Source organism: Anopheles merus, chromosome 2R, assembly GCF_017562075.2.
Source record: "Anopheles merus strain MAF chromosome 2R, AmerM5.1, whole genome shotgun sequence".
NCBI classification, from domain to species: Eukaryota; Metazoa; Arthropoda; class Insecta; order Diptera; family Culicidae; genus Anopheles; species Anopheles merus.
The window spans coordinates 53,807,042-53,821,753 of record NC_054082.1 but is presented as its reverse complement, the minus strand read 5'-3'; the positions used below and the strand labels follow the sequence as shown (position 1 = coordinate 53,821,753).

At 45.7% G+C, this 14,712-nt stretch overlaps 5 protein-coding genes across 5 annotated transcripts; 2 read left to right on the top strand and 3 right to left on the bottom strand.

Moving 5' to 3' along the window:
• Positions 1-229: 229 nt before the first annotated feature.
• LOC121588943 (glutathione S-transferase D4-like) lies at positions 230-1,127 on the top strand. The gene is made up of 2 exons (XM_041907412.1): positions 230-418; positions 507-1,127. Exons 1-2 carry the CDS (start codon positions 287-289, stop codon positions 1,008-1,010), a joined length of 636 nt encoding a protein of 211 aa, XP_041763346.1. The 5' UTR covers positions 230-286; the 3' UTR covers positions 1,011-1,127.
• A 122-nt stretch (positions 1,128-1,249) lies between these two features.
• LOC121588940 (glutathione S-transferase 1-like) lies at positions 1,250-2,832 on the bottom strand. The gene is made up of 2 exons (XM_041907408.1): positions 2,336-2,832; positions 1,250-2,245 (listed from the first exon to the last, which is right to left on the bottom strand). The coding sequence occupies exons 1-2, from the start codon at positions 2,621-2,623 to the stop codon at positions 1,502-1,504; spliced, it is 1,032 nt and encodes a 343-aa protein (XP_041763342.1). The 5' UTR covers positions 2,624-2,832; the 3' UTR covers positions 1,250-1,501.
• A 5-nt stretch (positions 2,833-2,837) lies between these two features.
• LOC121588941 (glutathione S-transferase 1-1-like) lies at positions 2,838-3,715 on the bottom strand. Its single transcript, XM_041907409.1, has 2 exons — positions 3,485-3,715; positions 2,838-3,412 (listed from the first exon to the last, which is right to left on the bottom strand). The coding sequence occupies exons 1-2, from the start codon at positions 3,617-3,619 to the stop codon at positions 2,903-2,905; spliced, it is 645 nt and encodes a 214-aa protein (XP_041763343.1). The 5' UTR covers positions 3,620-3,715; the 3' UTR covers positions 2,838-2,902.
• Positions 3,716-4,480: 765 nt separating this feature from the next.
• LOC121603762 lies at positions 4,481-5,997 on the top strand. The gene is made up of 2 exons (XM_041932967.1): positions 4,481-5,011; positions 5,073-5,997. Exons 1-2 carry the CDS (start codon positions 4,625-4,627, stop codon positions 5,922-5,924), a joined length of 1,239 nt encoding a protein of 412 aa, XP_041788901.1. The 5' UTR covers positions 4,481-4,624; the 3' UTR covers positions 5,925-5,997.
• Positions 5,976-7,845, bottom strand: LOC121603761 (galactose mutarotase). Its single transcript, XM_041932965.1, has 3 exons — positions 6,809-7,845; positions 6,391-6,726; positions 5,976-6,327 (listed from the first exon to the last, which is right to left on the bottom strand). Exons 1-3 carry the CDS (start codon positions 7,541-7,543, stop codon positions 6,073-6,075), a joined length of 1,326 nt encoding a protein of 441 aa, XP_041788899.1. The 5' UTR covers positions 7,544-7,845; the 3' UTR covers positions 5,976-6,072.
• Positions 7,846-14,712: the final 6,867 nt, after the last annotated feature.

Sequence of the window (14,712 nt, the reverse complement as noted above, 5' to 3'; positions counted from 1 at the left end):
CAGGGGTGGTGGATGGCGCTTGTTCCGGAAATTCGATTATGGTAAAAAGTGTAATTTGTTGTCAATTAAAACCATCCATTTTGCAGTAACAAGTTATCTTTCAGTTAGTTATTGTTTCACATTTAGACACACAAACATCAACTCCTTGCAGCGCTGGCAACCCCTGCAAATTGCTGATTAGAGGCCATGTCTGTGTGATAAGCATTTTTCCATTCGGGTGTGCGTTTCCGAATATATAGCCACATTGGCCAGTACCGTTCGCTAGCAGGAATCGAATACACACACGATGGATCTGTATTACCACATTCGCTCACCACCATGTCAGCCGGTTGTATTTCTGGCCCGCCATTTGGGTCTGGAGTTTAACCACATAGTGACGAGCATCTACGATCCGGCGGACTTTGAAGTGCTCAAGAAAGTATGTACCGAAAGGTGGCCAACCGGCAACGGCCGAATGTGAGTGTGAGGGTGTGATTATACGAGAAAAGAAAACCTTTTCATTGTAGGTGAATCCACAACACACCATCCCCACGCTGGTGGACAATGGCCATATTCTGTGGGAGTCGTACGCCATCCTGATCTATCTGGCGGAGAAGTACGCACTGGACGATAGTCTCTATCCGAAGGATGCTTGCGAACGATCGATCGTACATCAGCGGCTCTTCTTCGATAGTGGAATGTTCCAGAACACCACACTGCAGGCGGTATTGTCGCACTTGCGCAACAACCCAATCTCGGACGAGCATCTGGCCAAGGTGAAGCGCGGCGTGGAGATAGTGGAGATGTATCTCACGGACAGCCCGTACGTTGCCGGCCAGAAGCTGACGATTGCCGATTTTTCGATCTTTGTAAGCTTCTGCTCGCTCGACATGATGAAGTACGATCTGACGGCGTACCCGAACGTGCAACGATGGTTCGCAAAGATGGGCACGCACATTCCCGACCTGGAGCCAACGCGCAAAACGATCGAGGAGGAGCTCCGGGCTCTGCTGCAATCGATGAACAAGTAAGGTACGGAGAAGAGACACGGTACGGTCGGATCACGTCAGTGTTGTATGAAGTGTGCTTTCACAATAAAGTGCTAGGCGAGGACTCGGCGGAATGACTGCGGGTCATTAGAAACCAGACCAGACGTGCTCATGTGTGTGTGTTTCCCTTTTCTCCTATCTGTGGTAATATCTCCCCCACCGGTTCATAAATAGCCGCATGCAGGTGTACTGCTGTTGCGCTTAGTTCAACAAAACGGTGACTTGCACATGGTTAACGCGCGCATCATGCGTTGATAAGATACGATGGTCTCGGATACAACAGCAACGAGCAGCAAACAATAAACAACAAAAAACATACCACATTACTCCTTAAAACTTGTGCATCGCTCGGTCGCCCGTTGGCAAGCGATAAGCGTGGCACGTTTCGGGTCCATTTATTGACTCGCCGCGCACACTGCACAGAAGCGTTTGTCACGTTACTTCGTTCGGCGACCGTTTGCGCCACCGAGATGCTAATCCAAATCTTCCGTGGCCATTCTTGCCGACTCATCCGGCTTTCTTGCGTAGTCCGGTGCGGTGTTGCGTGTCCGCCCCGGTCGTGGCTGCGTCTGCAGTTCGGTGTACTGTTGCTGCTGCTGCTGCTGCTGCTGCTGATGCTGTTGATCGGCCCCGTCCTCCTTTTGCTTTTGCCGCACGGTTCGTTGCTGTTCGCACAGTTGCTGCTGGTCGGCGGCCCGCATAGCGCGAAATCGCTCCAGGAAGGCTTGCGTCCGTTGGGCCGCCTCCTTCGTAATGTCCGTGTAGCCGACGAGCTCGCGCTTGCACTGCTCGTACCACCGGTGCACGTTGGGATACAGGCTAAAGTCAAAGTTGAGCAATCCGTCCAGGGCGGCCACCGTCACAGCGATCGCGAAATCCGCCACCGTTATGTGATCGCCCGCCGTCCAACGGCTCGCGCTCAGAAAGCTGTCCAGCACGCCGACCGCATCCTGCACCTTCTTAAAGTCTTCCAGCTTGCCCTCGCCCCCCATCAGGATGGGGTGGTAGTAGGTGGTCACGCTGCGCATCAGCGTTCCGATGTCGTAAAACAGCCGCTGGTTGACTTTCGCGCGCAGTGCAATATCCTTCGGGTAGAGCGTATCGTCGTCTGCTGCACCGTACCGTTCGGCCAGATAGATCAGGATGGCGCTCGATTCCCACACCACCACGTCACCATCGGCGTCGACCAGCGTGGGAATGTAGTGCTGGGGATTGAGCTGCAGAATAAAAACCCGGCCGGATGTTGGAGAGCTATTAGAGACAGGAACGGTCGATCCGCTTTTTACCTTCTACCGCTAGTCGTCTACCTTGAGAAATTCGGGCTTGTAGTGGTCGCGCTTCAACACGTCCAGCTCGATGAGGTTCAGCTCCAGCTTCAACCATTTCGCAAACAGCAGCACCACCCGACACGGGGGCGATATGATGTTATAGTACAGATCGAGTCGAGGCATGGCGGTCGAGGATTTGCTTTCGCTTTCAGGTACGATATGGCAACAACTGATAAAGTTCCCACCGGCGGGGATCCGTGCAAGGCGCGCTACCACTGGGTGGATCCCGTCGTCGTCGTCGTCGTTGCCGCTCTGTTTGTTTGTCATCTTTTCTTTCGGTCATCTTATCTAATCGGGTACGTAATCGGGTATGGGTTGCGTTTATCAACCGACATACTCTAGGGTCTGGCAGTGTGCGCGTGTGTGTGTGATTTCCCCTCTTTGTCGCTGGTGCGTGTCTGCATTGCATTCAATTCAATCATATTCAGGCGCACCAGACACGCTGGTTAGGTTTCGGATCATGCCAACTAAGGGAACGGTGTGTTTTTCGCATCCACGTTGTTGTTTATTGTACCGTTTGCGATGGATGGCATTGTTTTCTTTGGTTTACTTGTTGATCGGGTTGAACGAGTCACGGAACTGGATGGCACCTTCGACGCAAATGTCCTGATGTCCCGCCACCGACTCCTTCAGCTGGCTGTACCAACGCTGAATGTTGGCGTACTTGCTGAGATCGTGCCCGGCCGTCATGTCGATGGTAGTGATGCTCGCCAGCAGACTGAAATCGGCAACCGTTAGCTTATCGCCCGCAGCAAAGGGTGTTTTGTCGAGGAAGCTTTCCAAAAACTCGAGCGCTTCGTCTAGCTTCACCACCAGTTCGGGGTTCAGCTCCTTGCCCTCCATCATGACCGGGTAGAAGGCTTGCGAGAACCGCTGGTACAGCGTGCCCATGTCGAAGTACAGGCGCTGGTTCACGACGGCACGCTTTTTCGGATCCTTCGGATAGAGGCCGTCGTTTTTGCCGTACTTTTCGCACAGGTACGTCAGGATCGCTCTCGATTCCCACAGCACAAAGTCGTTATCGACCAGCGTCGGGACGGTGTGTTGTGGGTTGATCTACGGTTTGCAGCAGTCAAGAACGTGTTACGACATTGTTCACTCTCTCTCGCGTTTGCGACTCGTACGTACCTTCAGGAACTCCGGTTTCAGGTGTTCGCCTTTCAACAGGTCGACCTCCTTTAGGTTCAAATGTAGACCGAGCGCTTTGGCCAACAGACGGATTGATTGGCACGGGGCCGACAGGGGAAGGTGATAGAAATCCATACCGCGAAGAAGCGCGTCTGCGTCCGGAGCACACGGAAAGAACCCAATCGCAACTGAGGCAACGGCCGGGCAACAGTGTCACTTGAGCTGCGACTACAAATTTATTTTATGAATCTGACCGTTATCAGCGCTATCGTTCGGTTGCGTCATTTGCCGGAGTATTGCCTATAACGGTCGGACTGTGTATGGGTGTGTGCGGGTTGGAATGTATAATCATCATCCTTTGTAACGGTGCGTTGAACGGGTGGAATAGGATGACATCATGTCTTGATCCATATTTACAGCAGATATTGTGGAAGGAAGTATGATAGCTGCCATATGATACAGATATGATGAATTTTATAGCAAAGGAAGTTACACTGCCCTATCTGCTCAACTCACTACGTTTGAGGCGTCATGTGTTTAGTTCGTCGGATTTTTATTATCTAGCTCAACGTCGATACGTTCACTAGCAACTTAGGCAACGATGGCAATTTTGTAGGTTTTAAGTTTGCTGACTAACAATTTGTCTGTGTGTCTTCTTTGCTCGTTATACAATCGTTATACAAACGATACTGCATCGAACATCGAGGAACACAGTTGATGTAAAGTTATGAATAATCAAAGCTTCTTGGTAATAAAATTCGCATTGATAAAATTGCGTCAAAAATGCATTCAAATAATTGTAATATTTTCTTAAAATTCAGTTACGGTAAAATTCACGTGGTAGGACATGATGAGAAAACGGCTTGTCGTGAAAAGTTTCGTGATTTAAATTGTGAACTGCACGGCGAGAAATTGTTTCAAATATTTCTGTGAATTACCCTGTACCGTACAGCTGAGCTGTCAAACTGCTGTCAACGGTTTTTTTTAGCGTCAGTGTAAACAAACGTACCTACAGAAAGAAATATCAAACAATACGGTCACGCAAACGTAAAAGCGGGACGCGAGGTCTCGGTGAGGCTACATAATTGTATTTGTGATTTTCAAACTTTTGCATTCGCATTCGCATTTTTAATTACGACCATGGGTGGTTGTCGGTGTACGTTTCGTGACTGTGAAAATGGCACGGCGTCACGGAAGGAGCTGCACTACTTTCGGTATCCCGTGCGCGATCAAGAACGATTGATAGAATGGGCGAAAAACGCGGACCGGCTCGAATTTGTAGACCTTCCGGTGGACAAGGTGTCCAACAAGGTGGTCTGCCAGGAGCACTTTGAGCGTAAAATGTTCATGAACGATCTGCGCGATCGGCTCACGAAAATGGCGATACCCCGGTTAATGTTGATGCCGGACGAAACCATCGTGAACGTAGAAACGGGATCCATCTACATCGAAGGCGAATGCAGCAGTTCGGTGCAAGACAAGACGGTTGAATCAGTACAAACGTACTCACCGCATCCAGCAATGAAGGTAATGTTGTCTCTGTTTATATTGCTCTTGAATAGTTATTTTATCAGTTTTTTCCATCAAGATCCGTCACATCGAGCACCAACAGCCAGTGCGAAGAGCGTCGGATGAGACGCCGGTTAAAAAAATAAAAATACTAAACATACAAAACCCATCGCATCACCAGAACATTACTCCTTGCGAGATCATACGGATTAAAACCGTGTCCACACCTAATGGCCCAGCACGTGTGGGGAGACTGTTGAACAAGAAAGTGTTTTCCCTACCCAGTACATCAGGGCCGCGTACAGTGAATGCAAAGCTTATCAGCGAAGAGAATGATGAATCGGTAGTATCCGACGGGAATCTGAACGTTGATCCGATCCTTGTGGAGGACAGTGTACAATTTTCTGACTCAACATCATCAGCATCAACGTCATCGGCGAACAATCAGCAGCATGATGCACCGAACTCCACCGTTGGGAATACTGTTCAATCGCCGCCAGAACCGGTCACCGTGCCCGTCATCGATCCTGCACTATTGGAAAAGATGGACCAGAGCGTCCGCGAGATAGAGAAACTCCAGAAGCTTGTGCAGGAACTGGCCAATCGTCCGGTACCAGATGTTCAACCAGCTGCAATGCCGGAACGAGTGGTGATGGAGCGAGGACCGCAGCTAACAAAGGCACAGCTTTTCAACAGCATTAAACGGTACCTCAACCCGTCGATGGTAACGCTGCTTCGTATGGAACTGTTTGCGGGGTCGGCCGATCGCCAGTGGAAGCCAGACGAGAAGAGTCTCGCCGTGGACATGCTCAGTTTGGGCGAGGAGGTGTACGATTACTTCAAGGAAGAGTTTCGCTTCCGATTACCATCGAAAAGCGATGCCAAACAGTGGAAGGAGACAGGTGACATCGATGTCGACGATGCATGCTAGTTGCGAACGAGCTATTTTTTTTAAATATTTTTTTATTGAAATGACAATATACTGGATTGATTTAAACCATCCATCCTCTTCATGTTAGGAAACCTATTCTATAGATATCCGACATAGCTTGGGTTTTTTTGCTTTCTTTCAAGATATATTAGTCACGAAGTACGTCAAATTTATACACTACCTCATGCACGTACTGTGCGCCCGGGTTTAGTACGGCCGACGGGAAGTTGGGCTGGTTGATCGCGTCAGGGAAATTCTGCGTTTCCAAACAGAAGGCACCATGCTTGCAGTACTTTGCGCCACCTTTACCGCGAATTGGAGGATCAGCCGCTCCTTCGGGGATGAGCGGTTCGAGGCGAGTCACCTCGTAGTATTCCGGAGCGTTGACCGGTTTCGGATTAATCTGCGAAAGAATGAAATGGGGAAAGTCAGTACCGTACATCGTCGTTCCGCCACCGGCTCTTACATTCTTGTTGGGGTCCGGCATAAAGTTGCTGGTGTAAAATTGCACGCCTGGCTGGTCGGTGTACACCTCCAGCACGCGCCCACTGTGCGGATGGATCACGCGTGCGGTAAACGTGCGGCCCTGTTCGGTGCCCTTCGTAAGGCAGAAGTTATCGTCGAAACCCTTGCCCGCGGTTTTGGCCATTGCAGGGCCGAGTTCGCGCGGTATGCGCAGATCGTATGGTGTGCCGCCGACGCAGATGAATTTGCCACTCGGAATCGAATCGGCATCGGTGTCGGTAATCTTATCTGCATTGATGCTCACTACGTGGCGATAGATTTCCTCGTGCCCGGTTGCCTGTTGGAGAGAGGTGCAATGAATTATTTTCTGCCTAATTGATATTCATACTTCATTCATACGACGTAGCATCATCACTTACATGACCGGCCAGGTTAAAGTAGGAATGGTTCGTGAGATTGATGGGCGTTGGCTTTGTCGAAGTTGCTTTGAAGAGCGCCTCGAATCGATTGTCCGCCTTCAGCTCGTACCGAACGCTGACCATCACCGCACCGGGATATCCCTCGTCACCGTCGGGGGATGTGTGGGTAAGCGTTACAGCCGTCCCATCCACGAACGCCTCCCAGTTGTACTTGTCGAACCCAATCTTTCCGCCGTGCAGCTGGTGTCGCTTGTCGAAATTCTTCGTCACCTGAAACTCCTGCCCGTTGAGGGTGAATCTGCCACCACCAACTCGGTTCGCGATGCGCCCGATGGTAGCACCGAAGTACGGATTGTTCGATGTCTGATAGCCGGGAATGTCGTCGAAACCCAGCACCACATCATCAACCCGACCGTTGCGATCGGGCACCTTCATCACGGTGATGATGGCCCCGTACGAAATGACCTGCACCGACATGCCATCGGTGTTCTGCCAGGTGAAACGTTTCACCGTTTCAGTGGCACCGGTCTTGGGATGCTTCACCGTGCCGAAACCGTCCACGGTTAGGGTGACTGGTGGGGCGCTCTTGCCAGTATCGACCATTTCGTAGCTTTCCGTCACTGAACCGCGCTGTTCGACTTTGCTGTCTATTGACTTGATTGTAACTGAAGCCCCCGACGGTCGGCTATTGCTATTATCGGGGGAACCGTTTCCCTCGGCACTGCTGGAACTCATCGCTATCAGGGCAAATTGAGGATGAACAGTAAACAGCCTGCTCTTCCGTGCGTCTTTACCACACCAAATGCACCGACCACGACTCGCTTGGTTTACGTGGCTTTATCACGTTAAATTTTGAAACAGCAAATAATTGCAGATAAAAGAAAGAAATGGCACAAACGCCGTACAACCGGTGACAATCAACAAGATGAAGTGATGGTTCGCCGCCTGCTGAGGGTTGTTTTTATTTGAGTTTGTTTTGCTCCACACGCACGGTGGCAACGGAACGAAGGGGCAATGTTGCCATTCCACGCGTTAGCGTGTATTAGTGTGCGAGAGTGTACGCACCGCACCGTTATCGCGACCCGACAAGAGTTCATGCACACCCAGCATTCATCAGCTGTTCGGTACGTTCATCCGTAAACCATTCCAGTCAGTTCAAGTGGCGGTGGAATGTTGAGTGTAAGATCGTGGTCTGAAACAAAAAAAAATTGGAAAAAATGGTAAGAAACCGCGAATCTGTTTTATTTTGTGGTTCACCACAAGGGTTAAAGCACTTTCTATCCCGAATTGTTTCCTTTTCGCTGCAAGTTCTAACCACACGTTATCACCAACGTAATACAATTAATTTCAATATCATTGTAACTTAGTGATTTGTTTCACGCATATCCGGGAATTATTTCTTCGTGTAGAATGTTTAATTTTTATTAGTATGTATTATTGTTTTATATGTATTTATTTGTACAAAAACGTAACAGGACTGTATTGCTGGACTTACAAAACAGAATGGTTAGTGTAGTTCTGTGTAGAGACAATCCTGGTGGAATTTAGCCACGTCTGGTCTTGTAGAGGTAAGTGCCTTTTTCATACTATATTCAATTGATCTACATGGAGCCCTTGAAAGCGAACTACAACCCTTTGACCACATCATAAGCGACAAGATAGTAGCAGATGCAGGACGAATGATGGAGAAAAACATCAAGGCCGATGCCGTTATCCAAAGGGCAAACGGCGATTTCACCACGCTAACACAACAAACACTACCCTCAGTCATCAAACTCATACAAATCGGTAGTCGGCCCTGGTACTGCCGCCCACCACAAATAGACTGGACCAAAAATCAGCTTCGGGCTGGTTGCAATATTGTCATTGTCAACCGTCATTTTGCTGCACTTGTTCAAGAGCCAAACCCAGTGTTGTGGATAGACGTGCCGAGCCCTGGATTCGCCGTAGCAGTTGCGCTGCTGCTGGTCGACATCCAGGAATCGACACTGCGCTCACGCACACTAATACGCCGCACTTAGCGATGCGCGCTAAGTGTGTGCAGAGCGCACCTAACGAAGGAGTGTGTAACAGGCTACCGGTCGAGCAGGGCTCCGGTAGGGCTCACGGTGCGGCTTGTGCGCGCGGCCCCATACATCATTGTATTGTGTTTTGTATCATTTAATATGTGTAATAAATGTGTAAAAGTGCAAACATAAAAGTGGCGACGAGGATGGGATCCCCACATCTTGGTAGCATCGGCCGGAAGGGTGTCACCACGCCGGTATTCCCTTAGTGGAATACCCCCGCGTCGGTTCGAGCCCTTCGGTACTAAAAGGGGGAGATGTTGTGGGCAGCCGTGCCGACCCCTGGACTTGCCGTGGCAGTTGCGCTGCAACCGGTCAACGTCCAGGAGGACGACAGTGTACACGCACACTGTTGCACACACTAAGCAGCGCAAGGCTTAGTGTGTGCCGAGTGCCGCACGATCAGAGTGTGTTAGCGAGCCGATCGAGCAGGAGCTCTCGGCAGGGGCGCTCGGTGCGGCTGGTGCGCGGCCACCGTACTATTATATTTTAAAGTGTATTGGTTGTTTCGTTTATGTTTTATTTATTATGTACGTTATAAGTGTTTTAATAAAAGTAAAAGTGCAAAACACAACACCCAGCGTGATCTTCTTGGACAGTGTCCTACCAGCACTTGAATCTGGAACCACCCGCGACTAGAACACGCTAGCACGACTGGCAAACGCAGGACGTAATAACCCGACATGCTGCCATAATACTCTTCCATGCCGCGACCTCAATCGCCTTAGCAAATCCATAGCTGGAATGGTTATTGGTTTGGTAGCGACCGCTTTTTCCTGAGAACCATCAAGACCACAACACCACCATGGAGAGACCATCCATCACACCAAGACCAGAGAATCCTATCACGACTTCGGATAGGACATACCCGTCTCACCCACACCTTTTTATTGCAAATATCCAGCCCATCACTATGCAGTTTTTGTGGCGTCGACGTCACCCGTCCGCCACATCTTAACCGAACGCTATGGATACACTGCGGAATGCATCACCTGCAAATTGGACCACAGCATCGACACCATCCTCTCACAAGACAGAGATTACCAGCGTAAACTTTTAAAATTGCTTCGTATTAATAACCTTTATAAACAAACGTTTTAATAAAATCAACTGATAATAGCTATAAGATTTCGTATCAGACGACGGACACATTAAACAATGGGATAGGATAATAATCCGATCCTGTAATCATTTGCCAATCTACACAAGCAGGAAAAAAAAACCTGAAAAAAGAGCAAATATCGATCTGTTGATACATATTTAGAATCAAAATAGTTTGGTTTTGCTGAGATGCAGAAACCTTCGAAAACGCATGAAATGTGAGACATATCGCCCGGTAGTTCTAAATGCCCGGACACGACTTCCACGCCATCCGATCAGAGGATGCAAACGCTCTTGGCGTGTTAGAGGGGCACACACCCTCAGCACTATTATCTTCGGCGGTGTGTTCGAGCAGGGGTGTGTAGGAAATTGGAACACGAACCTTCGGGGAGGTGAGCGACGAACCGGATATCCTTACGGTTGGCTGGGGCATGTGTATACAGGATAGAGACCACACGTCCCTTCAAACAGGTGCTCTTAAGTAAAACTACTTTATGTGTTTTAAGCAGAACTATGTGTGTCAAAATCATAGGCTAAAAAGTCTAAAATAATGTTTATTTACTTGCTGTTCCGCTTTTATAGGAAGTTACACATCTAAAATTGTAATTGCTGGTTTGGTAGAATATTTTGATATTGCCCCAATTTTCATGGCAAATTGGAAAGAGGTAAAGCACCTACAGAAACCAAAAAACCATAGCATATCATATTCAATATAAACACACATCTTAATTTTGTAACTATTTTGTGAATCCTAGTATGTAAGTTATCGAGTCGAGTCGCTTCTCTTCGGAGGTTGCTTACAGACTGAGTTTATTCTACCAAAAATATCCATTACATATGTGTTTCACGCATACTTCTAATTAGATCTAACACTATCAACGCAATACTACTTAACGCTATATCTAATAACCTATACAAATACTAATAAGATATTTACAACGTGGTAACTGCCCCATCCTTCTAGTGTTGATTCTCCTGAATCAACTTTAGAGCCAAAAAAAAAATCGGTATATAGTTATTTGGAGATGATTAAGTTTTTGACATTTGTTTTGTGTATTTTAAAGTTATTTTCATTTTGAACAGTGACACGTTTGTCATCTTGCACGAAATTCCTCTTAAATATGGGCTTTTCTTTCCCCTTGAAGACTTTATCTTTTACAAAGATTTCTTGCCCTACTTCTAACTGCGGAGGTACTTGCCTTAGTTTATTATGAGTTTTTTGTTGCTTGCTTTGAGCTTGTTTCAATTGTACAATTACCTCATCATAAATCCTATTTCTAACTTCGTCAATTTCTTCAACGGATGCTGGATTTTGAGAAATACCTAAAAGGATTTCTTTTGGAGTTTTCTTAGTTACACTATGTATAGTGTCGTTGTATTTTCCTACTACTATCGCCATACGCCTTTTAGTTGAGTAGTTAGGTTGCAGACGTTTTTGTATGCGATACATTTCGGTAATCGTAGAATGGAAGCGTTCTACTTGACCATTAACCTCAGATTTATTGCTTGGTGTGATGTAAGCTGTTATATTAAGGTCTAGCATTATCCCTCGAATTTCTGCTGATAGAAAAGATTTCTCGTTATCCGTTACTACAATAGATGGAATTATATATGATGTAATTGTTTGTTCGAAAGCTTTTCTAATATGAATCGTTTGTTTTGATTTAATGGGGATCATTCTTCCAAATTTCGAAAATTTATCAACACTTGAAAGAAAGCTTTCCCCGTCTATCTGGTATATGTCCAAGTGCAAAATCTCAAAAGGATGGTTTGGTATAGGTGTTTCCTGCAATTGTACTTTCAATGGTCGCCTATCATATTTGCATGTATTGCACGCATCGCAAACTTTAATGAAATTTCTAATTTTTTGTGTCATTTTGGGAAAATAAAATTTCCTCAAAATTTTACGTTTGTTTTCCTCTATGCCTCGATGGGCCCTTTCGTGTTCAACTTGTATAATGTTTTCTTGTTCTTCTGTGTTCGTAATATCCTTCAAAATATTTTGCGTGAAACGTATCTTATACATTCTTGTGCTTGAATATTCTTTGAAGATATTTTGAAATTTTCCTAGGATTTCTTCTGAACAATTCAAACCGGTTAATTTATTAGGAATGAAGTATTTCTTAATAATATCCGTAAGAGACTGTTCTGTAAAATTGTGCATTCTAATTATTACTTTTTTGAACCCGGGAAAAGGATAGGAAACTAGAATATCCTCATTAGCATCCTTCTCTAACACTATTTGAAGCTTGAAAGCGTTAAGAGGAGCTTCTGTACATTCAATCATGTCTGAGCTGTCTTCTTCAGCAGAATGCTGAGTTGACGTTAGGCTAAATATCTGAACGCGACTGAGCGCGTCGGCAACCACGTTATTTTTACCAGGTGTATACACCATTTCGTAGTCGTGTTCCTCTAAGTAAGATTTCCAGCGCTTTAGTTTGGTATTGACGTTTTTTGACGATAGTGAAAATGTTAGAGGCTGATGGTCTGTTATGATTTTAAACTTTTGACCGTAGATGTAGTTTCGAAAAACTTTCAGCGACCAATAAATTGCTAACATCTCTTTTTCAGTCGCTGAAAAATTTTCTTCTCTTTTGTTAAGCGTTCGCGAGGCAAAATGTATTGGTTTATCCTTCCCCACTTCACCTTGACTGAGCACGGCGCCTATGGCGTAGTTAGAGGCATCAGTTGTTATCAGAAAGGGTTTGTCGAAGTCTGGGTACGTAAGAATATCGTTTCCCGATATTACCTGTTTCATACTTTCGAAACATTTTAACTCTTCTGATGTAAGTTCGATTGGTGAAGAATCAGAATTATTTTTTCCTCGTAAATGGTTAGACAAGGGTTTAGTTAGATCAGCATACCCTTTGATAAACCGTCGATAGTAGCCGACCATGCCTAAAAAACTTCTTAATTCCTTTGTGTTAGTTGGTTTTGGCCAGTTTTTTATGGTCAATATCTTAGCTTGGTTAGGTCTTATTCCATCCAACGTAATTATATAACCGAGATATTCCACACTTTGACAAAGAAATTTCGATTTTTGTAGCTGAACTTTAAGATTCGCTTCTTCCAAAGTGGACAAAATTACTTTTAAGTTGTGGATATGTTCGGTTAAATTGCGTCCAAAAACCACAAGATCGTCTATGTAGACATAGCAAATTTTTCCTATGTGTTCACGAAACACATCGTCTATTGCACGTTGGAAAATGGCTGGCGCATTTTTCAAGCCAAATGGCATTCGTAAAAACTCATACTTTCCGCTATTAACAGAGAATGCTGTTTTTTCTATGTCGAGATCATTGACCTTAATTTGATGGAAACTAGAAGCAAGGTCGAGTGTAGTGAAATATTTATTCCCACCTAACTGGTCAAGAATATTTTGTATGTCTGGGATAGGGTATTTTTCAGAGATGGTTTTCTGATTAAGACGCCTATAATCGATCACTAATCGTAACTTTTTCTCTCCGTCAGAACATTCACTGTTTCCCTTTTTTTGAACGACCCAAAGTGGCGAGTTCCAGGCGGATCGTGAAGGACGAATAATACCGTCCGCTAACATCTTTGAAATTTGCTGTTCCACTTCGTTTTTATAAGCGACGGGGTAGGGATAGCTTTTTTGGTACACCGGTGCATCATCTGTGGTTCTTATTCGACATTCGACATTAGTGGTACACGTCAGCTTTGAGTCTGTATCGTGAAAAGCATGACTGTGTTGGTTAAGAACTGTAACGAGAGATTCTCGCTCTTCTCTTGTTAGGTGTGCGATGTGTGTGTTAGATTCTACGTCAAGTATCTGATCGATTGTCACACTACTATACTCACGACACATTTTTTTCGGATAATAGAAATGCAGTGGTATTTTATACTTGCTATTGTCCGGCTTTGTGAGTTCGATCTCTCGGGCACGTGTAATTAAATTGATATTGTGTGCAAATACTATTTCAGTCCCAATTATGCCATCAAAAAAGTCGTGAAAGTTGTACACCACAAATTTATATTTTGTTTCTAGCACTGGAGAGAAAATATCAAGAAAAACTACTTGCGAAGCACTTCCTATCCCGGCAACACTTTTAAACTGTTTTGTTTCACTTCTAACTGTTTCACTCCCTATCACATTTGCCCACTTCTCCGAAATAATGTTTATATTTGCACCACTATCGACTAGGAGTTTAATAAAACCATGTTCTGTAGGCACTTTAATAAACGGCAACACTAACCCAGTGTTTTTTACCTTGACAGGCTGTTGGTATTGGAGCCTGTCCCAAAAAAAGTTGGGCTACACTGAGCTGCCGTGCTATCATTCTCTTGGTGAGCGTAAGCTTGAGCCGGCCGGTTTTGATAATGCAAATGTGTACGCATGGTACGATCTACTTCCATCGGCTCTTGACGCGTGTGCGTTTCGCTCGGTATTGGTGCGTGCGGTTTTTGTTTCGGAGGGAACTTTTGTGTTGGTAGGAAACCTTGTGCCGATGTACCTTTTCGTAATTTTTCGAGCTCTACACAAAGTTCATATGCCTTATTCAAGCTGTCTGGCGCAGCTGTTTTAACTAATATTCCTAAGTCACTATTTAATCCCCTTATAAAACTATCTACGGCTTTATCTTTAAAATAATCTAAAAACGCATGGTTAGGAGAATTATACTTAACATTATTTTGAATGTGGTTTGTAATAAATGTAAGAAGTTCGTTCACTCTACCGAAGTATAATTCGATATTTTCATAGTTCTTACGCTTAAT